At 44.4% G+C, this 26,381-nt stretch overlaps 3 protein-coding genes across 9 annotated transcripts; 1 reads left to right on the top strand and 2 right to left on the bottom strand.

Moving 5' to 3' along the window:
• Positions 1 to 5,150: 5,150 nt before the first annotated feature.
• LOC135370625 (3-oxoacyl-[acyl-carrier-protein] reductase FabG-like) lies at positions 5,151 to 9,530 on the bottom strand. The gene is made up of 10 exons (XM_064604407.1): positions 9,391 to 9,530; positions 9,178 to 9,317; positions 8,602 to 8,694; positions 8,095 to 8,233; positions 7,950 to 7,990; positions 7,115 to 7,184; positions 6,826 to 6,862; positions 6,686 to 6,749; positions 6,075 to 6,234; positions 5,151 to 5,263 (listed from the first exon to the last, which is right to left on the bottom strand). The coding sequence occupies exons 1-9, from the start codon at positions 9,425 to 9,427 to the stop codon at positions 6,076 to 6,078; spliced, it is 780 nt and encodes a 259-aa protein (XP_064460477.1). The 5' UTR covers positions 9,428 to 9,530; the 3' UTR covers positions 5,151 to 5,263; position 6,075.
• Positions 9,531 to 9,597: 67 nt separating this feature from the next.
• On the top strand, positions 9,598 to 12,675 carry LOC135370624 (aklaviketone reductase DauE-like). 3 transcript variants are annotated; one of them, XM_064604406.1, is made up of 7 exons: positions 9,604 to 10,451; positions 10,514 to 10,583; positions 10,827 to 10,863; positions 10,938 to 11,001; positions 11,332 to 11,474; positions 12,323 to 12,353; positions 12,553 to 12,675. In XM_064604406.1, exons 2-7 carry the CDS (start codon positions 10,526 to 10,528, stop codon positions 12,559 to 12,561), a joined length of 342 nt encoding a protein of 113 aa, XP_064460476.1. In that variant the 5' UTR covers positions 9,604 to 10,451; positions 10,514 to 10,525; the 3' UTR covers positions 12,562 to 12,675. The 3 variants fall into 3 exon arrangements, with proteins under 3 accessions (XP_064460474.1, XP_064460476.1, XP_064460475.1); XM_064604404.1 differs by lacking the exon at positions 12,553 to 12,675 and having other exon boundaries at positions 9,598 to 10,451; positions 12,323 to 12,508; XM_064604405.1 differs by lacking the exons at positions 9,604 to 10,451; positions 10,514 to 10,583; positions 12,553 to 12,675 and adding an exon at positions 10,590 to 10,677 and having other exon boundaries at positions 12,323 to 12,508.
• Positions 11,827 to 26,030, bottom strand: LOC135370621 (zinc finger CCCH domain-containing protein 14-like). 5 transcript variants are annotated; one of them, XM_064604400.1, is made up of 22 exons: positions 25,833 to 26,030; positions 25,564 to 25,657; positions 25,410 to 25,452; positions 23,298 to 23,412; positions 23,123 to 23,163; positions 22,548 to 22,727; positions 22,014 to 22,153; positions 20,376 to 20,533; positions 19,400 to 19,500; positions 19,219 to 19,335; positions 18,720 to 18,767; positions 18,613 to 18,651; positions 18,462 to 18,521; positions 18,286 to 18,403; positions 18,004 to 18,203; positions 16,300 to 16,423; positions 15,750 to 15,883; positions 14,569 to 14,648; positions 13,777 to 13,805; positions 12,729 to 12,844; positions 12,086 to 12,157; positions 11,827 to 12,017 (listed from the first exon to the last, which is right to left on the bottom strand). In XM_064604400.1, exons 2-21 carry the CDS (start codon positions 25,600 to 25,602, stop codon positions 12,117 to 12,119), a joined length of 1,923 nt encoding a protein of 640 aa, XP_064460470.1. In that variant the 5' UTR covers positions 25,603 to 25,657; positions 25,833 to 26,030; the 3' UTR covers positions 11,827 to 12,017; positions 12,086 to 12,116. The 5 variants fall into 5 exon arrangements, with proteins under 5 accessions (XP_064460470.1, XP_064460471.1, XP_064460468.1 ...); XM_064604401.1 differs by having other exon boundaries at positions 25,564 to 25,621; XM_064604398.1 differs by lacking the exon at positions 25,833 to 26,030 and adding an exon at positions 25,687 to 25,826 and having other exon boundaries at positions 25,564 to 25,621.
• Between the last annotated feature and the right edge of the window lie 351 nt (positions 26,031 to 26,381).

The following is a 26,381-nucleotide window of genomic DNA, read 5'->3' as shown; positions in this document are numbered from 1 at the left end:
TGTCGACATTTAGCTCAAATGGTACGATAACTAAAATATATAGGACCTAACATCTACACATTATATATGCTACACATGCATAACTTTTATGCATATGCAAACACAGGATGTATTCTTTATACACTGTCACACAGCTAATCCAACAACTGTATTGGCACCAGTGTTACCAGCAAATAAGGGCTGAAGTAGCTGCACAGGCTTTACAGGATGCCCAGAATAAGTTGAACTGGTTGAGCACAGCAGTACACCACTGATATGGTAACGGTTGGTAAGGTTACTTTTTGGTAACGTGAAACAAAGTGCAGAGTTGCAGCAGGAACAAAACTCATGAGGACATAGTGCATCAAGTGTAGGTTTCTTTAATTTAGAGGTGGCCGGCGGAGCACATACTGGGGTTGTTCTGGCGATGTCACCCTGGTGAAAGACTTCAGCTGCCATGCACATGGGCCTCCCTGGTTTGAGAGAAGAAAATGAATAACTCGGTATGCAACTCCAGGTCCGGTGAATGCAAATGGATATAGTCCACCTGAGTAATGGTTATAAGATAATGACCAGTACATTGAAGAGCTTAAGCGTCTCATTCGTAATCGCAATCATGGAAATGCTCGCTACAAACACGGGCAGTCGATGGGACTGCGCCGTCTTTCCATTCCGGCGATCCGATTGCTTCCTGGCATCAAAAGCTGTCCGTCTCGTCACTGAGCAGCATATGACACTAGATGCTCGGCGAATATTGACGTGAATTAGGGCAACCAACCACCCAACATCGTCTCGGTATATCACCGAAAACCATAGGATGGACAGCGACAGACTGTGACCTGCGACCACCGATCGGAAGCTGGCGTCATGGAGATAACCACTCCCAATTAACGCATACGCGGGATCCTACGGCGCATGCTCCTGGCGGGACCACGACACGTCACGATGACGTGTCGCGGACCTCGGCCGTGGTCCGCGTCAAAAGCTCGCCACGGCGCGGCGCCAGCTGTACTCGTTTCGCGACTCTGTTTAAATTCGCTCCCGAGAAAACTCCTCGCATGACGAAGGTAAAATTTTGGTTCTAGACTCAGAAAAATATTTTCTTTCTGAAGAAAACGAAAAAGAAAATCATTTCATAGTCCCTTGAACGATGCCTACTTTTCAGTTCCTATAGCCAGGCGAGACAGACGTTGGCGCTGCTTCCTGCATCAGAGGAGGTGTTACCAATGGAACGTTCTCCCCTTTGGCCTCTGCTCGGCACCGCGGGTGTTCACCAAGCTTATGAAACCTGTAGTTGGCCATCTAAGGTCTCAGGGGATTCGGGTGGTAATATTCTTAGACGACATCCTCCTCATGGACCAATCACCTGGTCGCTTGAGGTCCTCCATGCAGACAGTCGTAAATCTGTTACATTATCTGGGCTTCGTGCTAAATCAGACAAAATGTCATCTCACCCCAACTCAGACTCTCACCTTTTTGGGATTCGAGATCATGACGGTACCATTGACACTCTGCTTTCCCCGTCGACAAGGGGATTAGCAATCAAGCAGGAGACAGATTCCATGCTCGGAGAGAGCATAGGTGTGAGGACCCTAGCGAGCCTGACAGGTTGTCTGAATGCTACTTCCTTGGCTGTTCTGGCAGCTCCTCTGCATCTCCAGGGTCGCTCCAGTCTCTCTTGCACCAGGCTTTACAGATAGGCTCTTACGAAACCACAGTTACACTCTCCTCAGCAGCCAGGGAGGATTTGGGGTGGTGGCGTACGGTCCCCCTATCCCACCCCAGGCACAGCTTGCGCGAGAGTTCAGTCCTTCAGACCATTCCAAGAGACAGCTCTCTTCGAAGTTGGGGCGCTCACTCTCAGGGTCTGGTAGTTGGTCAGCAGTGGACCAACGAGCAAGCCCAGCTCCACATAAACGAGTTGGAGTTGATAGCGGCATTCTTGGGGCTCCAGGCTCTTGGGAGGGCATCCCACCAGGACTGCATCCTACTGCAGCTCGACAACAGGGCAGCAGTGGCTGCTATCAATCCAATGGGGAGCACTCGCTCCAGCCGTCTCACCAAAGTAGCCCTTCATCTGTGGTCGTGGTGCCTGAAGCGAGGCCTAACGGTGCGTGCTCAACACATTCCCGGACGATCGAATGCTGCGGAAGACAGGGCCTCTCGTGTCCACTTCGACAACAGCAGTTGGAAACTTCATGTGCCCACGTTTCGGAAGATAGCCTTTGTGGTCCTATCAACGTAGATCTCTTCGCCGATCTGTCAAACCACCAAGTTACACATTATTTCAGCTGGAAAGGGGTGGATGACCACCAGACCAGGAGCAGCAGGGGTGGATGCTTTAACCCAGATCTGGTCAGGAACGCGACTTTACGCGTTTCCCCCCTTCAACCTAGTAAACCGATGTCTCCGGAAAATGTGCGAGACAGGCGGGGACCTCATCTTTGTAGCCCCGACCTGGCCGTCCCAGCCATGGTACCCCTCTCTTTGGCGTCGGGCTTGCGAAGAACCTCGACTCATCCAACCACTCCAGGATCTTCTCCGCAAGGTGTGTCTCGCCCATTGGTGGGCCACAGCCTTCTCCTGGCTGTGTGGAAGCTGACCAGTGACCCCCTTCGCATTCGAGCCTTTCGGGAGAGGCTGCAGGGCTTATCACCGCGTTTTGGCGCAGAGGCACGACTCGCCTACAATTCCTGCTGGCGCAGGGGCGGATCCAGGAAAGATCCTCGGGGGGGGGGGGGGGGCACTAAAAAAAAGAGAGAAGACGGGGGGTGGGGGTCGCCGTGCGGCAGGAAAATCTGCCGGAATGGGGGGTAGAGGTATGTCTCGGGGGGGGGGGGGGGGGGCCTGGATCCGCCCCTGTGCTGTCGGAGGTGGGATAGCTGGTGCAGTGCACGGTTGTTTGATCCCTTTTCTCCTCCTTTGAATAGTCTTGAACTTCATTGCGTACCTGCACTACCAGAAACATTTATCATACAGGACCATTAATAGCCATCGGTGAGCCCTAGCTTTCCCAAACTATTGGGTAGTTTCATTTTAAATCGAACAACGGATGAAAGTCGTATTTTTTAATTCGCCCAGAAAAAAAAATGTATGTTAGAGGAGAGCTCAAACGAAAACGAAGCAAATCGCACCACGTGCGACGCTCGTGCGTGGGGTAGTTTCCGCGAGGAAGAAGAGGAAAGCCTGAGGCTGCTTGAGCGCGCTTTCTTCTGGACCGACTTTGACGGGATCTAGCACCGCTGATTTTATGCCTAGGAACTGGAGGTTTTTTTGCGATTATAGGCTGCACCATAGACACTGTCGACAACCACCCACAGAACTCTGGGGGCCACAGGTTTTATGTTAAAAAATTCCAAACTTGGCGTAAACGTTCAAATAGGCGAAACTTTGTTACCAATTTGCTTCATGACGGAACGTCTGAGCACATCGAGCTTAGTGCCATTTGATATGACGTTGAAAGACCTTTCGTGCTGTATAAAGTTCATTTTTGTCAGCCCAGTGCTTTCTGTGTTATTAGCTTGAGAATCGCACATGGTAGGCGAAAATTGCTAATGTTGGATGCAAAGGTGGCGTCATGCCTCTACTTTATACGTCAAGTGAGACAATCTTTTATTTTTACCGGAGAGACGCGCAGCGATTTTTTTTTGTCAGGCAGGGTCCACGAGGCTGCGGCCTTGCGCGCTCCAACTACGAGCACGCGACCTTCAACCTCTTCTTTAGCTACAGGTCTCCTGCTGACGGAGAAATGAATGACCACACTGCGTGAGCTTGTTGTAGTGTCCACAGAGCATCACTTTACGTTTACCCAATGGTCTCCCAGTTCCGTCAGGCTCATTCAAGCCGTGGGAGAGTACATGAATTGCCTGTGCGCCCTCGACGAGAAGCGCCAGTCCGCCAACATACCGACAAAGTAGTGAGAAGCAACGAAGCGCTTCGTAAAGATCTTTATCCAGTGGTAACATCGTAGCTTTTGTTTCAGGTTGCCGCCAGTCCTTCAGGCAGTGTGAAAGTCACATCTGGACTTTCGCCGGTAATGGGTAATTTATCATGGTGATATCTCCGATATCACCATGATAAATTACCAGTTCTAATGAATACCTAGCCCCGTTCAGAATAAGGATCGAGGTCTTATTGCAGCGCACACAGAGAGACACCCGTAGAACATAATACGATACGAGTATAGAAAAAGTCAAACGAGAACCGTACAATACCAAACCACATAATAACGAAGGAGAACCGCGGAACACCACACGAAAACCGAACAAACCAAAAACAAACAAAAAATATAAAAACGGAAGTACCTTACAATAACAAACAGCGTGAAACCTTTCTGAGTAAAAATAATTAATTTTATAATTTTATATTCAACAAATTCACCTTCATGCGTATGCGCCCTGTGCACGACAATGGACCTTTTCCATATTCGCGTCGCCCCTGGCGGTGGAATGTCGAACGTCGTGTCTTTCCCCCCAATAATGGTGACGCTTTACGAACTGGCACGTACGTTGCGTGGGAATGGAGCAAGAGAAGATTGGAAGAAGAATGCGGAAAGAGGGGTGAAAGCGCATTGTACTCATTACCAGACCTCAAACGTCCGCGTAACCTTGAAACCGATTATCTCCCCACAATGAATATGACAGTCGCCCGCAGGTGGGTTCATGGCGATGTTTTCCGCTCAAAAATGGCGGACTCAAGGGCTGGGCATGCGCATACGCATTGTCGGAAATGGTCCATTACGACCCCGTATTCGGAATTCAGGCGGCGGAGAAGAAAAAGAAGGCAATTACCATTAAAAACTACAGGAACACGGCTGAAGCATGTTTGGAATACACCAGTACACTGATTCCTAAGAAAGATGGGTGCTAATCAGCAATGAGGAGCATTTAAAGCCAATAACTACTCAAAATCAAATCGCTTCCCATTGTTTCCTATGGGAGCAGCCGGCGTCAGTGGGCCCTCCAAGATGGCGGACGGTTGCCGCACCTCTCTCACACGAGCCCCTCTCCTACGCGCGATCCAGCCTTTATACATAGAGATCAGTGGTTGTAGTACTCTGTAGTACCGCTGCCGGCAGCACCACCTGCTGGGACACATTCTGTTGTCGGTATGATTTTCGAACAAAGCAGTTATCATTTGTCTACATAAATGTAGAAAAAATGAAAAAGAGCCCTGGGTATATCTGTTTTTATTAAGATAATGGTTACAAAATTTGCTAGAAAAAAAAAAGTTTGTGGGAACTGCGATAGTTTGCAGTAGTTCACTTGGCACGCTGTTACAGCACCTGAAAAATAAAATCGATATGTTCATAAGATTACATCAGGAGCCCTTGGCAGGTGCCCGAATGAACAGTTGGTTTGTTTTTGCATTGTGTAAGTATTTGCAACACAGTCATTATGAAAACAGCATCAAGACTAGATATGTACTGCGCATAATCTAGCTAGCTCAGCAGTTTGTTTGTAAGTCTTTGCTAGCCTTCCGAATGTTGCCTACATTAAAACGCCTCGGCTTCGATAATTGCATCCTGGTAGTTTTGGAATGGGAAAGTTGACTGGGGACAACAATTGTGGAGCTGTGGGTGCTTTTACAGACATTGTCCGATTCAAAGCAGTGAATGCAGCAATGCTCATTAGGAAATTTTTCTGACGCCAAGCATTGTGGCGAAGCCGCCCTAATGTGATCAAAACTGAATTTTCGGTACAGCCTCATGACTGCCCTGTCCTGCACTGGTGTCCGTGAAAGCTGATCAACATGCCGCAAAATTGTTCCGGTAAGTAAGTCAATGTCGCGGTTGATCATCGCGAGTGATGATAATTCTGTGGTGCATTTTCAGGAGATCTCAATACAAGTTTGCGGCTTCGACTCAAAAATTGCATCCTCATTGTAGAACTCATTACATTGTAAATATGAACTGTATGCAACAGGTGTACTTTTGTTTGTTCGGCCACATTTTTCCAGAGAACGCACATGTGACACATGTGACATGACTCCCGTTACAAGGACATCTCGTACCACACTTAAATGAGTTGTCCTGGTACGAACTGTGTGATCACCCCTATTCAACGTTTCATTCCACGATAATTTTTTTCACTCACTTCATCGTGGACACATAACACTGCGTCCACCGTCCACTGCTAACGTCTGGCCCGTGATAAAGGAGGCATCGTCCGAGGCGAGAAACGCTATGGTCTTGGCCACTTCACTGACTCTTCCTACTCGTCCCAGGGCATGAGTTGTCTTGCTGTGTTCCAAGAACTGCATCATTGTTTACAACTGTGAGGCAATAGGGCAACGAAAGGAGGGCAAACTTTGCTTTCTTGTACCCATATAGGCAGTCTTCAATTGTCATTCAGTTTCAACTACCATTGAGCAGTTGACACGTTGCACCTTTTGATCGTGTCGTAAAAACGGAACGTTTTATACAAATTTTTTTAAAATGCACTTCACATTCTCATGTTTTGTCCTCGCTTCATCTCCAGGCAGCGCGCATCTTCTCGCTTCAGCGGTAAATGGTTGAAAGCTGAATGTAGGTTTGCAGGCAGTATAAGTTATAGGAGATGCATGGGATGGGAATTTACTGTCGGTCTGCAAAGTTTGAAGCTCCAGAGACGCTTTTTTACGACACGATCGAAATGTGTAACGTTTGCTCAAGTCACACATTACATGCTCGTGGGGCTACGCACTTGTGTGACAGAGGTACGATTACCTTGGCATAGTCGTCTTCACTCATACCGCCACGCTTGTGCACATCCGTGACAATGACACCAGGGCTAATGCGGAACAAGTTTTGAAGTTAGTGCACTTGTGTGTGTGTTCGCGTACTACGTGCTGTGGGAAGGTACGTACTTTACAGCGTTGACGCGAACTCCGTCGGGAGCCAGTTCTGCAAAGCATGAAAGGTAGGTAGGTAGTATGTAGGTATGAAAGTATAAGGTCAGGGTGGTGGGGCTGCGTACAGTGTGGTTCACTTGAGGTCTAGCATGTCTGCTAGATTCACCGTTGTTGGTCATTCCACTCTACGGATACCAACTCTCCACGTACCAGTTCTCTTCGGGTCGCCAATAACTTCCATACAGCCGCGTTTCGTTCTAAATGCCCTAAATAACGCGAAAGCTTGCAGAAAAGAAGCACTAACCAAGTGCAGCTGTTCTCGTCAGTTGATCCAAGCCGGCCTTGCTGACATTGTACGCCATTACACCGGGAAACTGTGAGGAAATGAAAGCCCAGGTTTTATTCCCTGATGCAAAAGGAAATGACCATCGAGCATGCCTTGCTCCGTGTGTTTTCACTCGTGGATGAGGCATTGGCCTCGAATTGTCAATGGCCTGACAGCATAGACTGGGTACACATCTTGTTTAGTGGGACCAAAATGTTCATCACCACCAAGGAAACTTTTTCCTGTGTGTGACTAATATGTACAGCACAGAGCATTTCTTGCCTGATGCACAAAACTTTGCAACTTGAGTATACTGCGTTGCTAGCTGCTTTCGTTGCCCACACTGAGATCATGTGGGAATTCACATGGCCCACCCCAAACTTGCATTTTTCCCTTATTTGAAAATAGATTCATAAATCGAGCAAGGGGGAAGCTAGGAGGAGTGCACAGTAGTGATGCAAACCTATTGATAAATTGACTATCGATAGCCAGCTATTGATAATAGTATCAATAGTGTTACGATAATCATTTCATTCCCATCTGTTTTCGCACTTGCACAGTGACAATGATTTGCAACACAAGTTCTTTCCATTTAGCTGTAATGGATGGATGCACTGCAAGCAGCGAAACATGATGTTCATCATAATCATCATAATTTATCTGCTCCCCTACAGTTTTCGGATAGCCAACTATCGATAGTACTATCGATAGTTTTCCATCTCTAGTGCACAGTCCCTTGACCTAATCGCATATACATCTGCACAAACCAGTATACTCCCTCTAAAAATGGTGTTTAGTTGAAAAGCTCACTTACCGCACGCAGGCCAGTGACACTAGATACGTTTACGATGGTTCCTGAAAAAAAAAAAAAAAAAGGGTTAACAAAAAGCGTCCTTTATTCCGTTCTCCAGTACCTTACTCGATGACTACCACAAGGAAACTGCCCGACACACACTTGCCTTTAGTTTTGCGTATGTGTGGAATTGCTAGCTGCATCATATGAAAGGCACTGCGCAAGTTGATGTTCATAATCTGGTCGTAGACATCCAGTGGGGTGTTCTCGGTGGTGCCATTTTTCAGGATGCCCGCGCTATTTACCTGGGCGTACGACTCAAATCATTGCACATCTCCTCGCTGCACTACCTAAAAGGGCTATGACACTTCGCTCCATGTGAATGTAAAATATGGTTATTCACATCAACGTGAAGATGCATTCAACTGGACCCTGCTCTGGTTGGGTTGTGGTGCTTGCATGACGTACAGCGTGAGCACATGATGAAAGCATAAATAAACAAACAACTACTATAAACAGTAAAAATAAGTGATATATATACAAAATAGTATACTATATAAGATAAACAACAAATAAATCAACATATAAATAAAAGAAACAAATGTTTTTGTAATGCACTGCGTGTGTCAAAGTGTCACAAGCCCTTCGGTTTAGTTTGAAGACCAGCACTTACAAGGATGTCGAGTCTCCCGAAATACTGTAGAGCCTTGCTCACAGCGGCTTTTGCGCCTTCCTCTTCGGCAAGGTCTCCCACTACAGTTAGGACCTGTGGGCATAGAACGGCAGTTATGTCCGTCTGCTTTTCAGCAGCAGTTCACCAGAGATCAGCTATCGATGTGGGCAGCTGATCAATCACTTCTTTTCAGCTGGAATTTTTCTGTAGAGCTTTGAAGTGCGGAACATTTATGCAGCAGAATCAATTACCAGCGGTGCATTCAATACACATAGCAGCAATGACGGAATCCTATAGGTAAGGGCAACAGGTGACAGCCTACAAGCTATGGCCAAATAAGCAGAAGACACTGAAATCTAAATTTTCCGGCGTATGTTTTACTACCACTTATCTAACCAAATTTCGTCCAAAATTACTTATAAACGGAGCAAGTGAAATGTACGAAAGGATGCTGCAACGTTCACAACGTTTCCCTTCTTGCCTTTTAGAGTTTGGCCGTTGGCTACTGTTACCATGTACACGAAGTGTCTCGGTGGTGAACACGATAATCAGACACTTTGCATTTGGCACGCATACCTTGTCCTTGGGCAATCCACTCTCGCAGCACCTTTTTGCTACGGCGTCCAGTGCAGTGACATTGCGACCACACAGTGCTACAGAACAGCCAAGTGAAGCAAAGTGGACAGCTGTCCCTTCGCCGATCCCCGACGAAGCACCTGAAGTGAGTACAGTTACGTCAGAGACATCAACCTCACGCAAACGTAAATCCAGGGCTTAGTAATTGCTTACCAGTAATTAGCGCAACTTTGTCTTTGAGGCTCGACATTTGAGGGAAAATACTGTCCCGTTCAATAACAGAACTAAGGTAACACCAGTTGCCGGCTACCGGCTCGTCGAAGTTATCACGTGGGAGGAACAGGGGGGAGGATACGGGATCGGGATTTCTTCGAATAATGATTTTTCCCCAGTGTAGATGCCGCCACGTCTTAGCAGCATTTTAGATCTCTCTCTTTTTTTTTTTTAAGTCGCTGTTTTTTTTATCAACAAATTTTGAGAAACTTGCGGGTGTCATCAGAGACAGGTGACAGAACTCGCGCAATTGTAACCGAAGAACCTTCCTGACCTTTATCCATGCCTTTAGGCACGGATGAGCCCTAGACTTACGATTCTCTCTAGACTTACGTTTGCGTGAAGTTGATGTCTCTGACGTACTGTACTCACTTCAGGTGCTTCGTCGTGTGCACTAGTGATGCAAAACTATTGATAGTTGGCTATTGCTGCTTGCAGTGCATCCATACATTACAGCTAAATGGAAAGAACTTGTGCCACACACGATTCTGTTTTCGTTGTCACTGTGCAAGTGCAAAAACAAAGAGGGGAATTAAATGATTATCGTAACACTATTGATACTACTATCAATCGCCGACTATCGATAATTTTTTGGCACTATCGATTGTTTTGAAAAGCTATCAATTGTATCGATAGTCAATTTATCAATAGGTTTGCATCACTACTGTGCACTCCTCCTAGCTTCCTCATTGCTCCATTTATGAATGTAATTTCAAATATGGGAAAAAAACAAATCTGAGGTGGGCCATGTGAATTCCCACATGATCTCAGTGTGGGCAACGAAAGCAGCTGGCAACGCAATATGCCCGAGTTACAAAGTTTTGTGCATCAGGCAAGAAATGCTCTGTGCTGTACATATTAGTCACACACAGGAAAAAGCTTCCTTGGTGGTGATGAACATTTTGGTCCCACTAAATGAGATGTGTACCCAGTCTATGCTGTCAGGCCATTGACAATTCGAGGCCAATGCCTCATCCACTAATGAAAACACACACAGCAAGGTATACTCGATGGTCGTTTCCTTTTGCACCAGGGAATAAAACCTGGGCTTTCATTTCCTCAGTTTCATGGTTTAATGGCATACAATGTCAGCAAGGCCGGCTTGGATCAACTGACGAGAACAGCTGCACTTGGTTAGTGCTTCTTTTCTGCAAGCTTTCGCGTTATTTAGGGCATTCAGAATGAAACGTGGCTCTATGGAAGTTATTGGCGACCCGAAGAGAACTGGTACGTGGAGTGGAGTCTCAAGTGAACCACACTGTACGCAGCCCCACTACCCCAATTTTATAGCGATGGTAAATTGCTGGGGCAGACTGAACATTCCACACACAACGTTCAAGTCTCACATCACTCAAAGTATCTTTCATACTTTGCAGAGCTGGCTCCCGACGGAGTTCGTGTCAACGCTGTAAAGTACGTACCTTGCCACAGCACGTAGTGCGCTGACACACACAAGTGCACTAACTTCAAAACTTGTTCCGCATTAGCCCTGTTGTCATTGTCACGGACGTGCACAAGCGTGGCGGTATGAGTGAAGACGACTATGCCAAGGTAATCATACCTCTGTCACACAAGTGCGTACAGGGCGATTTGAGCAAACGTTACACATTTACCGCGACAGTATTTTCCCCTCTGTCTGCGTCACGTTCACACCACCACGTATGGGTATGTGAATGTGATGTATGGGAATGTGAACGTGCATTAAAAAAAAAAAAATGTTTACCAAATTCAGTAGTGTGTCCACTGCTCAATGGCTGTTAGTTTGAATGGTCATTGAAAACGTATGACAATTGAAGACTGCCCATATGATAGGGGTACAAGAAAGCAAACTTTGCCCTCCTTTCATTGCTGTATTGCCTCACAGTTGTGAACACCATGCAGTTCTTGGAACACAGCAAGACAACTCATGCCCTTGGACGAGTGGGACAAGTCCATAGCGTTTCTCGCCTTGGACGATGCCTCCTTTATCACGGGCCAGACGTTAGCAGTGGACGGTGGACGCAGCGTTATGTGTCCACAATGAGGTGAGTGAAAACTGGGTGATCACCCAGTTCATACCAGGACAACTCATTTAAGTGTGGTGTGAGTTGTCCCTGTAACGGGAGTCTCTTGCGATTCACGCGAATTGCGGTGCAATTCATGGAGAAATCGGGCTCAGTTACTCAAACTGTATTCGTAACCTTCAGTGTGGGGTGCAGATTTGGGAGCGTGAGAAAGAGTAATATGTGCTCTCACTCTCCACAATCCAGAGAGGTCTCGAAGTGGTCAAAACTTAGCATAAGCTTAGCTTAGTATACCGGAAAGTAGCTAGCCTGGCAGTGTTGGAGTAGTTGAATTGCACACCCCACATTTGCTTGATGTAGGAGCATCTTCCAGTGCTCTTTCGATTTAACTTTATTTGAATCCCCGTGAGAAATTACATCATGTAACATGTGCAGCTCTCGGGAAAAGTGTGGCCGAACAAACAAAAGTACACCTGTTGCATACAGTTCATATTTACAGTGTGAGGAGTTCTACAATGAGGATGCAATTTTCAAGTCGAAGCCGCAAACTTGTATTGAGATCTCCTGAAAGTGCACAACAGAATTATCATCACTTCATTAGCTGTGTGCTCTCGCGACATTCACTTACTTACCGGAACAATTTTGCGGCATGTTGATCTGCTTTCACGGACACCAGTGCAGCACAGGGCAGTCATGAGGCTGTACTGAAAATTCAGTTTTGACCACATTAGAGTGGCTTCACCACAATGCTTGACGTCAGAAAAATTTCCTAATGAGCATTGCTGCATTCACTGCTTTGAATCTGACAATGTCTGTAAAAGCACCCACAGTTCCACAATTGTTGTACCCAATCAACTTTCCCATTCCAGGATGCAAGTATGGAAGCAGAGGCGTTTGAATGTAAGCACATTTGGAAGGCTAGCAAAGACTTGCAAACAAACTGCTGAGCTAGCTAGATTATCCGCAGTACATATCTATAGCCTTGATGCTGTTTTCATAATGACTGTGTTGCAAATACTTACACAGTGCAAAAACAAACCAACTGTTCATTGAGGCACCTGCCAAGGGCTCCTGATGTAATCTTATGAACATTTTTCAGGTGCTGTAACAGCATGCCGAGTGAACAGCAACAGTGAACTACTGCAAACAATCGCAGTTCCCACAATTTTTTTTCTAGCAAATTTTGTTACCATTATCTTAATAAAAATAAATATACCCAGGGCTCTTTTCCATTTTTTTTACATTTATGTAGACAAACGATAACAGCTTGCTCACCTGACGGCCTTCTTGGATGTTGTGGCAGACCACTTGAGCTTATCCGGGGATGGTATATGTTGTTCATGGGTATAAGGACAGGTGGCGGCCTGACACATTGCCCCAAATTTGCAAGGCTAGATAAAACGACATGCAAAGTTTGTGATTAGCTGCAGATATATACTGGCTAGAGAACGGGAACTACAGTACCCTGTCCTGGCGGGAATTGGCATTAGGGTAGTTACCGGTTCCATTTTACATTAGTGGAAATTCAGACTTTCACGCATAGCAAGGAGCAAACTGCTTTCAATGAAGCTTGAAAACTGGAAATTTTTGTATGGGTGTAAATATTTGAACTGCTTAATGTACTAGGACAGATTCCTATAGAGTCATTCTGTGCGACTGTCCAGTAGTGCTATAACCTTTAGGGCTGTGCAGTTTTTCAGAATATTTGATATTCAGGCCTAATACAGCAACCATGTATTCGACATTAGGTTAGAATAGTATTTCCTCGAATATATCAGAATCATCGATTCCCCGTAATGGTGTACATGTCTGGTAGTTCAGGTCTCTGCAGGCTAAGAATTTTTGGTTCAAATTAAACCTGAAAGCAATCAGTGGTAGCGACAACGTAACGTGGCACACCGTGTCTTGCTAGATCAAAGTAACAGTGACTGGTCAACCCTAGCCGCCAGCAGAAAGCCACTAACAGAATCAAGAGTGTTATGACACGAGCTTGAGGCCACTTGTTACGGAAAGGTATGAATGAGATTCGGTCACAGTGAATTATGCAAGCTTTCTATTGTTTTCATGGCCTCCATGTCATATAAGAAAAGCATTTTTTTTTTCATGTTATGAAGTTATGCAAGTTTACTGTTTAATATCAGAGACATATTCATCCTTGTTATTCATAATTCAAAATTCCATTACATGTGGAATCTTCCCTCCATGCCAGCCTCCACGATCATGCTTTATTTATTTATTATTATGTCTATTGACTTTTCTTACAGTTTGCACTCCAGCTTGCCTATATTTTGGTACTTACTCATCCACAGGTTTTAGTACTTACCAAAAAGCATCGACGAACTGGTAAATGAGCTGGTAAATTTTTTACCCGGTTGGTGAAAATAATTCAATATTAAATAATCGTTATAAAACTGATAAATATCACTGGAATGGACACTTGAAACTGTCTGTCCTGTGAAAGTATCTACCGATAAATGTAATTACGATAGGGTCAAACTCCTTCAGAACGCCTCTAACGAAGAAAGCGCTACAACGAATTTTCTTCACGGTCTCGTCAAGCACACATGGACCAGTGTAATTTTCGGACATTGACAACGAACATACCAGAATAGCAAAGTGATTTCTGGTCTTTCTAGTAATTTTCCACCATTCGTAACTTTTACAATGAAATTGTGCGGCCGAATGCCGTTCTGCTGCGATGTACGATGCAAACCAACACCGCGACCCGTCCTTCTAGGAGAATGAGTTTCCCCCCTTTCTTGAGGTTAATGCATCCAAGGTAGGGTGTGTGAGTCGCCACTTGCCAGGGCGTACTGGTCCCATCACAAAGGGAGATTGGCAAAAACCCACTTGTGCCCATTACTGTCTGGCTCTCGTGTGTGATACGTACATATGTATTGCAAGCCTTGCACGGTAGAATGTCAAATGCAAAGCGAAAGCAAGAGTTCTCAAATTCGAATCTTCCGTTCCAAAAAACGGGTCCTGCGGCTTATACGAGTGAAATTACGATACACGCCGTGAATTGAAACCCGTACTGGTCCACTCAAGATCATTCCTGCGTTCATGTAGGCCTTGTTTCTCCCTTCCCCATGCCGCTAAATGAGTATTTGATTACCTTTGGGTGGAAGTAGGAACACTTTGTGTTGGTACAGTGAGGGTAGAATCTGCAATGCTTCAAGGATGGAGACGATGCAACTGCATGGGGTGCAATAACAATAAGCCACACACCAACAGCACTTCATCTCTTAAAATAACCCAACCGTGAAAAATAATTTGCAACATACAAAATACTTCAGTCTTGCCTGCCACGTTGTTTTTTGCATGTTGCAACTGTTATTCCCAAAAGAACACATCACAGATCCAGAGGCCAACTCAGTGCCGACAACAATCCAAGAAAGTTACCACCAGCCCGCACCAGAAAAAGTATTGTTTGACAAATCAGTGAACTCTCACTTTGTGCCAACTTGAACAATAGAGCCCCAGTGTGCAAGTACTGGGGGAGTGGAAAAATGGGTAATATAAGAAAGCATTCCCTTCGCAAATGGCTCAAGGTACGATCAGCTGATACTTCACATGGCATATGTCCCCAACTATACTCGGTTTCCGGTTCCATTCAGGTTTGGACCCAGGCATTATGGTCTGGTTCCGGTTCAGCTCAAGGAGGGCAGATATATCGGTTCCGAACCGGTTCAAGATGCACTAAACCAGTTATCGTCTATATTAACTTGTTCATGTGTCTCACATCTATGTGACTCAGTTTGATTGTATTGAAATCTAAGCTAGATACATAAAGCACACATTAGCTATATTCACTTGTACGTGTATCTGATTCAACTGACGGGCTTACAGCAAACACATTTTGGTGTAGAGAGCCCATGCTCACGGTACAAAAACATTTCTGCTACGTTGGTAATAGAAAAAACTTGCTTTAGTACTATTCGAAAAATATTCGAAAATTTCGGATAATGATAATAGGTTGTGAATAGGATTCGAATGGAATCAGATATTCGTTTCATATTCGAAATTTCGAATACTTGCACAGCTCAAAAATGTCCTGTGAACAAGTTAGTTTTGGAACAGGTTAGGCCACTCTATGTAGGTAAGATGAAAACTGGTCAGTTTCGAACTCTCGATGCTTTGAAACCGGTTTTGAAACTAACACAAATTCTCTAAATTGATTCGGTTCAAGATGGTGGCAGCCTTCTCGATTCGGTTCCGGTTTGGTTCTTTCGCAGTTTTCGATTCCAGTTTGGTTTGATGCTCTAGTTACAACTACATGCAGTTACACTTTCTCACCTGGTGGCGGACAGGAGAAATTACGCCTGCTGGCATGGGTGTAAGGACAGTCTCTGCGTTTGCAAAAGGCATCGTACTTGCAGTTGGGGTGGATGAAGAGGCATTTCTCCTTGTACTTGCAATTTGGAAATGCCCTTTGGAAAGCCACAGAGAAAGTGAATGAACAACCTCATCTGTCACATTCAACTCTTCAACATTAAAACTCTTCACTGCATGTACATACAGTCAAACCTCGATATAATCAAACACTGTACAGTCGCCAACAGATTTTTCGGACATGCTCTATTATTCGGATCCGTTCGCAGAATGGCCAATGAGGCCCCATTGAGTTAATGTATAACAGTGTCCAAAATTTCGGATGTCATGCAGCTCTGTCGATCGATATTTCGGACACGGTTTGCCCCGGTTTGGGAAAAACTAGCTGTAGAGTTCTGGTTCAATGCCCTTTGTACACAATGCAGTCACAATGACACCATCAAGCTCCTGCTCCTGTCGCAAAATGACATTTAGTTTGAAAAATAAAAAAATAAAGAATGCAGATTTCTCTTACTTGCATGGCACAGTGGGATGATGATATGGACACTGGTCACCATTCTTACATGCCGGCCAGTAACGGCACTTTTCTTTCACTTTCTCCACGCCGGTTTCTGTGTGCTCCATCGGTTCTTCAGCCACTGAAATAGTTAGGTTTGCGACCTGTGAACCGGCTATGAAATGCTCTGTAGGTGCCCTTCACCATACCAGCAGTGCGTACATAAGGGCCTGGAGGAGTCACAATCCAGTCATGGGCAACTCACTCAACAAAATCACCACAAAGGTTGCAAGGTTGCAGTATGTCCGTAATCTTTGGGATGTCAGGAACATGTGTACGAAATATCTGTCCAAAACGGCGCAGATTTAAACGAATTATTACGAAGCAAGAGGGCGCTGAAAGCAACACACTGCTGGGTGACGTCACGAAATCCTACTCCGGATGAACCGATGTACTAAGGAGCTCAGTTTTCTGCTCTTCACGCTTCAGTTTTGATTTGCCATTGTCACCACTTACGAATTAATTACTCGCGCAAAATGTATGCAAATGTTGTATTCGGTATCGATCAGGAAGTAGTTCACGATCGGTATGATGCTCACCTAATTTTTTTTTGAACCCTTGCAAAGTCTCCCTTTTAAGCATGGACTAATGTAATGTCACTTTCAGCGAGTAATGCTTGTACTTAGTGTCATTCATGTGCTCTAACACGGCATCTTTTAGTGACACTCTGCAGAAAATGCACTCACGATTTCATGAGTTCCCCAAACTCGACAGCAGGCTTTGAAGTACAGGTAAAAATATTGAGGACAAGCAAAAGCAAGCACAATACTTTTAAGCAAGTATTCCCAACAGCTGTGCTTATCTGATTTATGCACAGTGTAAGCACGTCTGATTTAAGCAGATGTAAGCACGATGCATGTTGCATTGTGCCGAAAGGACATGTAATTACTCTCGTTCACAGGCTGTGAAAACTTTGCAGTATACGTAGTTTGCCCGTTGTCTTACTCGCCCTGACTTGTGGTAGCTCATCACATATTTTAGGGAAGTTCGTTTAATTTCGGAAGAAGATTTGTGGAAATTGGTTGCGCATCGACGAACATCATTCTCAAAGACTGAAGTGTGGCTCACGCCTAAAAATTTTGCTGCCGTTTATTCTCATCTGTCCATCTCATCTCATCTTTGCAGTTATAATTTAGTGCACTTCCTTAAGCCGTGCAGCAAGCATGTGGTGAAAGTGACATTCACTTGGGAGGAGTGCACTTGACGAAAATGACACTAAATTAGCCCACGTGACATGGGTATGGCTTTTGAAAGGCTTTGAATGCAATTACTTAGTTACCAAGGGTAGGAAACTTTGTCACTTTACAGTTATATTTTGATAGATGAAAGGCGAGTAAATAAACACTCAACTTTCAAAGAACATTTTGGCACATGCACTCAAGCAGTTGTTCTCCAAAGTGCAGGAAAAACATGATATCCAGGCTACACACGTGGGAGAATCTAATTCAGCTTGTGTCTATACTCTCTATAATGCTATGAAGAATGGAGCATAGCGGAGGAACTTTTTGACGTGCGTAAATTAGTTACATTTTACATTTAGATTTTAGGTGATAACTGGTTACAGTTAAAAATTACTTTCTCCTAACTCAGACAATACCCGAGACTACGATATTCATTCATTTTGGAAGCCCCACACATGAAGCATGAACCACAGTGCGCTACCTTGAATGTCTCCAGTAGCAACTTCCTCCTCCTCCTCTGGTATGTAATCGTCTTCTTCTAAGAGCAGCTCGTCATCTGCATCTAGTGGTAGCTCATCCAAATCTTGCCCACCCGTGGAAACCACATCACGACTGCCCACCTTGAAGTTGTTTGGGTCCACCCCGTTCAAGGTTACCACAAAGTGGGGCCAGCTTTCTTCCCTGAAAATGCCACAAATTTTAATCTGAGTCGCCAACTTGTTGATGCAAAATATATAGGGCCTGACTTTTTCTCCAGCCTCACCTGGTTGACTCCACCTCATTTCTCGTGGCATCAGTCACACTTCTGCCATGCGCGCTTGGCAAGGTGTCTTTGACAACAGTGTGCACGTCCTCCCGCTGAACCCCTATTTCCAGCAAATCTGAGAAATGGTCCACAGTGAGATACAGCTCACCATCCAACGCGTGACTCGACCTTACCAGAGTCCTCTTCTATGTTTTCCTCCAGAACTGGGATACTCTTGACCACAGCAACGTTGCCTGAAAATGTGATGCGATGTTCATTTGTTACAAATGAAAGGGCTTTTCAAATGCGCGGAAACACAAAGTTGGCCCAGGTGATTTCACTTACAGGGTTCTTTCTGAACAACAGCAGAAGCTGAACTCGCAACTGGAAAAAAAATGTGTGAAACAAGCTCTTTTTTTTCTTTCTCTTGTGTGAATGATTAGAAATCTCACCAGGTGGCATCTTCAGCCTATCCTTAATGGAACCTAATGCTGGCCTCTCTACAGGTGCGAAAATATAGATTAATATTAGTAACACAGACTCGTTGCTTAATGTAAATAGATGAACAGCTCTTGGCCTTGTCACAGGGATAACCATTACATTCATTAAAATTTTTGAAGCTGATAAACAAATATAGCAGGTTTTAAACAGCAGGCACTAATTGAAGATGATGCGAGACAATGAGAAATTAACTTCTGCTCACGAGTCCCAAATTTTTGCAAATGTCGCAAGCTGAATTAATTTTAAGGGCGTGTAAAAATTCCAGGCAGGAATTTAGTGCACACATACATGTGCCTTGTGCCCAATTAAAAAAAAAAAAAAAAAAAAAGAAATGTGAAGTTACAGTTAGTTATGAGTATACTGGGTAGTAAAATAGTTGCACTCTCCTGTTACGATGAACCACAGATATAAAATTTATAGTATAGTAGTATAGTATAGTGTACTATTTACTTGGAGGGGTGCAGTCATCTTCCCTGTTCTCAGGGAGGGATACCTCGGCAGGCCTTTTCTTTTTCACCGTCGTCTGCTTCGATATCGGAGTAGGTTCGTATGGCTCCACGCGAGCTGCTATGTGCCAGACAAAAAGATAGTGTGAACACTTGTAGGCGCTACGATTAATTAATGAGCTTACATGGATTTTTCTTTGCTGTGCTTGTGACAGAGGCATGAGCATCCTTCATTGCTTTTATGACCAACAACCTGTTGGCTTGCATGTTCTCTGGGACACTAGACCTGGGAGGAGAAGGGTGGACAATTATTAAAAAAATGAAGAACAAAGGAACAAGACCATATTTTCTCCAGTGTTATTCTTAAGGTTGATGTGAGCTGTACCACACAGTGCAGCATTCAAGCTATTACAAATACATTCGCTACATTTCTATTTCTTTTTCTCAAAACATCAGATTATTTTACAAAATCGTTACGTTTTGGACGCAACTCGGTTATGTATAGCAAGCCAAGACAAACAAGTCCATGTGCGATGCGCAAATCGCATGGGGGGTGGAGTTGACTGGGAACGAGGTTAGTTATCTGAAAAACAGTGTTAACCCTTCTGTCCTTCATGTCAAAAGCCATTAAATTTGTGATAAAATATTGGAGTGCAACTCTTCATTCGTATTTAATATCTCCGGACTGTTATGTTTATGTTTTTTTTTGGTACCTCTGTACTGACGAGGGTACAGAGTCGGTACGAGAGGGAAAGCGAATACAAGCAAGCGTACAATATTTGCAAGCATGATTTGCATCTGTGTGTTTCGAAGTAACCTGTTGGTGATGGTGGTGCACTACTAATTGTTTTTTTTTCTCTCTCTCTCTCAAAGAGACATTTTGCTGATCGTTCTCACTTGCTCCAACATGAAGATGTATTTCACATCTCTGTTACTACGTCGTCCTAGCACACCATCTGTGCATTCTGTCAACATGCTTTCAAAGGCTACATGTACTGCGCTGCTGGGAAACGGATAAACCATCCACTTAGCGGGTCGGATGTGAATATGAAAGGTTTACAGCTCTGCGGATTTGGCTTGGACGCAGATGGCAAATAGCTTGATCACACAGGGCTTTACAGTGAAGCACAGTGACATGTCACGGGGGAGCGTCGCACTTGCCTTCGTTCGCTGACTTTAACTATGCTTGCCACGCTACCAACTGAAGGATTGTTGGGATCATATTCTTCGTCTTCGTCGTCGCTTATGAATTGCGGCTTCCTCCGAACCACGGCACCGACCGTTGACGATGGCACTCCGGACCGCTTCGACGCCGGCACCTACGTCAGAACCCTATTTGTTTTTACTTAGTTTTCGCAGTGCATCTAGCAGCTGTTGCATCTATTTTATGCTAAAAAGATTACATGCAAAAAGTTGATACGCAATATACAATTTGGTCTGCTATTAATAACCACAGGGCCTCTGGCACTCCCAACTTTCACATGCTCACGAGAGAAGGGATAGAGTGCCCGGACGTTGAAGTTCCATGACAAAAAAACGGGAGGCACGGACACAAAAAAAGGGGAAGACCCACACACAGGCCCTCTGTGTGTCGGTCCCCTTTTTGTGCACGCTCCTCAGGTCTGAATGACAGCATTCAGAAACAAACATTCCACAAGTCATTCCATACCAACCAATCTAACCCTCTTGCGGAATAATTTCTCATTTCCCTACACTTGCAGCTAAACGACAGTTACCTCTAATCTTGTGCAGTGATGCTGACGTCTGTTATTTCGTCATGCAATTTCTCCGTTTAAAGCTCAAACTTGTTGTGTAGCCCAAGTTCAAATCATCACTGCTGATCACCATGTACAGAAATGTAATACAAAAATAACCTGTTCATCAGAGTCTTGTGGGTCCCATCCTGTTCCCAGGAACAGGAACAGAAGCCTGTTCCAAGGAGCAGGATGCGACACATAATGAAGCAGGATAGGATATTCTAGAGCCTAAATATGTACTATAAATAGAGCGGAAGTTTTTGGGAAATATTTTTTTCTACATTACATCACCACTTGCACTGAAAGAGTTCAGTTAGTTTGAGTAACTGAGCCCGATTTCTCCCCAAATTTAGTGTACTGAAAATTTTTCCACCCGAATTTGCATGAATATGGAGCACATGTTTATGTACCCGATTTTTATGCCCCGAATTTAGAAAAATATTTCCCGAAAACTTCAGGCTCTATTTATAATCAAAAACCAGTGCAAAGGCTTTCCTTTTCCTTGAATGGGGGTGCAAATACTGTATGGGGGGTGGTCAGAATAATAATAATAATTGGGTGTTTACGTCACGAGACAACTGAGGGTGGTCAGAAGGGGGGGGTGCAAATATGGTATGGGGTAGTTAGAATGGGGTGCAAATACAGTTTGGCGGTGGTCTGAATGGGGTGCAAATACGGTATGAGGTGGTCAGAATGGGGCTGCAAATACAGTATGGGGCGGTCAGAATAGGGGTACAAATACAGTATGGGGTGGTCAGAATGGGGGTGCAAATACAGTATGGGGTGATCAGAATGGGGTGCAAATACGGTATGGTGTGGTCAGAATGGGGTGCCAATACGGTATGGTGGTGGTCAGAATGGGGTGCCAATACGGTGTGGTGGTGGTCAGAATGGGGTGACAATACAGCATGAGGTGGTCAGAATGGTAGTGCAAATACGGTATGGTGTGGTCAGAATGGGGGTGCAAATACAGTATGGGGGTGGTCAGAAATTCATGCAAATACACTGCAATTTTCTAAAATGAAGACATACACGTTCATACCTTTGCAGAAACTGAGCGTGCCTTTGGTTGCTCAGACTCTGGAGCCGCAACCCTCGGAAATGGCCTGATGAGTGGTATACTTTGTTTGGTGACAGGTTGGTCCACAGATGAACATCGCAGGTCTTCCCTAAAGTCATCATCTGGGAACACAAAAAGAGAGGAAAAGTCAATATCAGATTAGTAGTGTTTGTGCTCTGCAGTCACTGTAAACACGGTAACTCATTTAGTGACTTACTGAGACACATAGAATGTTGGAGCACGTTGATCACACTTTTAACTCGTGGTCACACAACGTGTTCGGGCACAACTTTCGCACCACAATATTACGATAGTGCCCAATCGTTAAGTGTACTCATCAAGTTCCCGCTGGACAAAATATACTTTCAATACACGCATTAAACAGCATACGGTAGGACGGAAGAGCCACAAGACAAATGTACACAACTTTGACTGGACCAGAGTGCCAGTTCGAATTATCTGGAAGTTTGAATTAACGTGACTACACTGTATTTGCAAAACAAGGAAACACTGTACCTGCTTCAGTGTCCGCTTTGAGAGCCAATACTTCGTCATCTGGTTCACTTCGTGGTTCAACCAATGCTGGTACTGCGGACAGGGCAACGGTAGGCGCCGGTGCTGCAACCTCTGGAGGTGGCACCGGGCGTTCTTCTTCGGTGTCTTTTGCCTTACTTTCCTTTGGCTTCTGCTTTGGTTCTGCAATATTAGGGCACACCAAATTAACGGAACCGTTCCTTGAATGGCAGCAATTATTCAAGCTCGCTTGCTAACTACCGGGGTGGCACTCATGAAATCTGGAATATGTGATACCGAGGCAACATAGAAAAGAGCTTGAGATAAGATAGGCGTGAAAAGAGGCAACAAAAAAAAATTTTTTAGTAAGCTTCACGTTGTCCAACACACAGATGCTAACAAATATGTCAACGTTAACAAAGAAGAAAGTCTGGTCCGTTTTACACACACATAAAATGCGTAGTAGTACATGGAACAAACGATAAAATTCCCATAGAGTCTCCATAGAACTAAAGACATTCTTGAAGCACGAGAGTGCAAACTCGTAGATCCAGCAAATTCAGTCCAAGTGTGCTCACCCGATGCAATGTTCTGCAGTTGGTTCAAGACTTGCTGCAGCCTGCAAGAATAAGACCATTCTAAATTTATTGTACAATTAATTATGTACCACTAATTAAGATGGGAAATGCACTAGATCGCTGAGCAGGCATTCAGAGAAAGGCCTAGCATAAAAATATTTGACAGTTTACACACCAACCAGTGAAGTTTTCCGTGCTGTCACCAAGAAACAAGGAGAGGTCCTGCGTCATCTGCTCTCTGCTTTTCTTATTCGCTATCATCACCATGATGTAGTCAGGAAGTTCATCATCTGCGGAAGTCCATCAACATCAGCGTAATGAGAGAGCCAAACGAAACAACACCTTTATTTTCCTCACAATTATTTGAGTAGCACATTTAATGGCAGACCAAGGGTCCTTCTACTTAGAACAGTACCAACAGGGGAGGATGAAACAAGTGGGAGAAGGCATCACTCTCACTCTTGTACCTTTGTCACAGGGGCAGCCTTCAATGGTCATCGAAACCAAAGCCCGCTGAACCAGAGCCTTATTGCCGAACATAAGCATAGCGCCATCTAGAGTGTAATGAGTCAACCTGTCAGACAGCATTCAATCCAATGCTGTTTGAGAAGTTGACACGTTACATGCTAGCTGGCGCTATGCACATGTTCAATGGTAGTTGGTTCCGATGATCATTGAAGGCTACCCGTGTAACAGGGGTATTTCAGGGCAATGAGGTTCACATTAAGGTTCCAATGAGTTTGAGCGCGAGTCGAGTTCAAGTTGCGGGGTTGAGTGTGAGCATGTGCTCAAGTCAAGTCAAGGGCTGACCTTGCCCAAGACACATACCATCCATTACAGCACGTGGTACAGCTCACGTCAACCTTAATAGTAACACTGGAAAAAATTTGGTCTCATTTACGAGCGCGATAACCAGCCACCCTGGGAGCACTGGGGAATGTTAAGTGAACAAAATCCTCGCGTTAAACTAACACGATAATTTTGTACAATTAAGATTTCCTCATGGTCCCAAGGGTTGCTGTAATCGCACTCAGGAACAAGACCATATTTTCTCCAGTGTTATTCTTAAGGTTGATGTGAGCTGTACCACACAGTGCAGCACTGCATCACCTAAAGGGACTTTAATACCGTCCCCAATACAGTGATTCCTACGGCCTACAGTGACGGCCTACACCTGTGTCACTTATCTTTACCATAGTATGACATGCTGCTGGCACGATCAACCCTGGCACCTCGAAATTGATTTTCGTGCTACACGAGTCTGCGTTAGTTATTATTCTGCTTTTGGGAAAATTATTTCCGCTTGTCGCAAACAGTATAACTTTGCGCGTGCAACAAAATTTCCAAACAGTCAGGGGCCCTCTTTGCTGTCTTGCGAGTAACTGAGCGAGAGAATATTTCTCGATGTTGCATTTAAAAAAAAAAATGATGCGAGCTCCATGTTGCTCCTCCGTGTACCCCAGCAGCGATGCACAGCGGTGAGTGTTTCTTCAGTAGAGTGTTTCTTCAGCAGAACAGTGCGTGTAATGAGAAGTGTCGTCATGACTGAGGTACTTGCGAGAGCACTCAATGTTTGTTCTTTTTTTTTGTGCCAGCATTGACTCCTTATGAAAAAAAAAAACACGTTTTCAATTGTTACAGTGGCTGTCTAATGTTACAACGATGATCTAACCAACATTTTGCTAGAAACTAAGAATGTTGAGACAGCAACAATACCACAGAGATATTGCAACAGTGATGGTATATGAATGTAACAAATTGTCTCTCTAAGACGTCTTACAAGCAAGCTTCCTGGCATAGGCTATAAAACCATACAGTGAATAGTTGGAACAAACAAGCTCAGCTTGCAAGTGACTAAACCTGCAAGTTTTCTTGTACCTTACTTTTTTATAGCATATTTTCTCAGTGAAAGAGACGTACGTTCGTGTACACTTGTTAAGTATGCCGTTTGCTTCATTTTAGGTTTCCCTCCAATATTGTAAGCCAACTTCTTAAATTATTAACTATCCAAGGGGAAAAAAGGATCGCGAGAGCTTCAAGAACTTAAGTATGGTACCATCATTTCATCGTGCGTGTCTGCGTTTACCGTATTCAAAACAAAAATTGTGTAAACTGATGTGGAATATCCCCTCTAAATCAGCGAAGACTTCGATGACACCAGCAAGAACCCTGATTGTCCATACCATCATAGTAGAACAAACATTCTCACAGCCCCAAACCCAAAAACGTCGCCGTCGTCGTCTCTAGTGACATAAAAGCAAAGCCATAACAAGGGTGCAACACTTACCAACATAAGCACTGAGTTCAACAAGTTTCGATTTGATGGCAGCCTAAAATAACAAAAAGAACTCGTTAAAATTGCACCATCACGAACATCGTTCTTTTCTGGATGTCCACAAGCAAATTACAAAAACCTTAGGCATCGAATGATCCAAGCATACCCGTATTTTTTGTGTAACTTCGTTCCCTATTCCGTCCATGATGGTTCCAAGGATGGTTCTGCAAGCCGTTCAAGTCGTCGTCACAAGCTTATCCCTATACCGCCAAAGATTATGGATAGGTACCCGTACAACAGTACCAAAATGTGCAGCATAAACCAATTTAAAACGCTATCTATGGGATGGGTAAAGCCGCAGGCTGTAACATATTTGCACGCCGAGTGCACCCAACTAACATCGGCCACAAACACAACTACGTCCTACCATCCTACCTTCCGTGCTGGTGGTGGTGTTCTTCTGTTTTGGCTGGCTGTGACTGTAGGTGCAGCGGCTGTAGTTTCGTAGTTTCGAACAACTTTTTATTTTATTTTATTTTTTATTTCGAACCCCTCGAAATACAGTTCACATAAGACTTCAGTGGCATGATTTTCGTACCTATCAATGCGCTCCTGCCATGATTGAAAAACAAGGTGTGAAAAAGTAGTAGTAAACCGTCTTCGTTATTTTTGAATTTTGAAACATCATATCTTGTCATTGTGACAATAAGAAAAAATGTTTACGGTTTGGTTCGGGTTCGGTTCGGCAAAAAATTAACGTTTTGTTGCGGTTTTCGGTTATGGTTCAGTTCCGGTTTCGATCCCCTGGTACCCCTGGTACCTTCCGTCACTCAACTCTTGTTATACTTCAGGTTCAGGTTCAGGAACGCCTAATCCATTTTGAAAGAGGGCAGATATCAGAATGATATCACAGGCGAAAACTAGACTGGTGTCTAGAATAAAGAAAATAAAAGAAAAATCGTGTGACACCGTCGTTAGGGGGGG

This window comes from Ornithodoros turicata, chromosome 10 (genome assembly GCF_037126465.1).
Source record: "Ornithodoros turicata isolate Travis chromosome 10, ASM3712646v1, whole genome shotgun sequence".
In the NCBI taxonomy this organism is placed as follows: Eukaryota; Metazoa; Arthropoda; class Arachnida; order Ixodida; family Argasidae; genus Ornithodoros; species Ornithodoros turicata.
The sequence above is the reverse complement of the archived record's forward strand: the minus strand, read 5'-3'. Positions and strand labels throughout refer to the sequence as shown.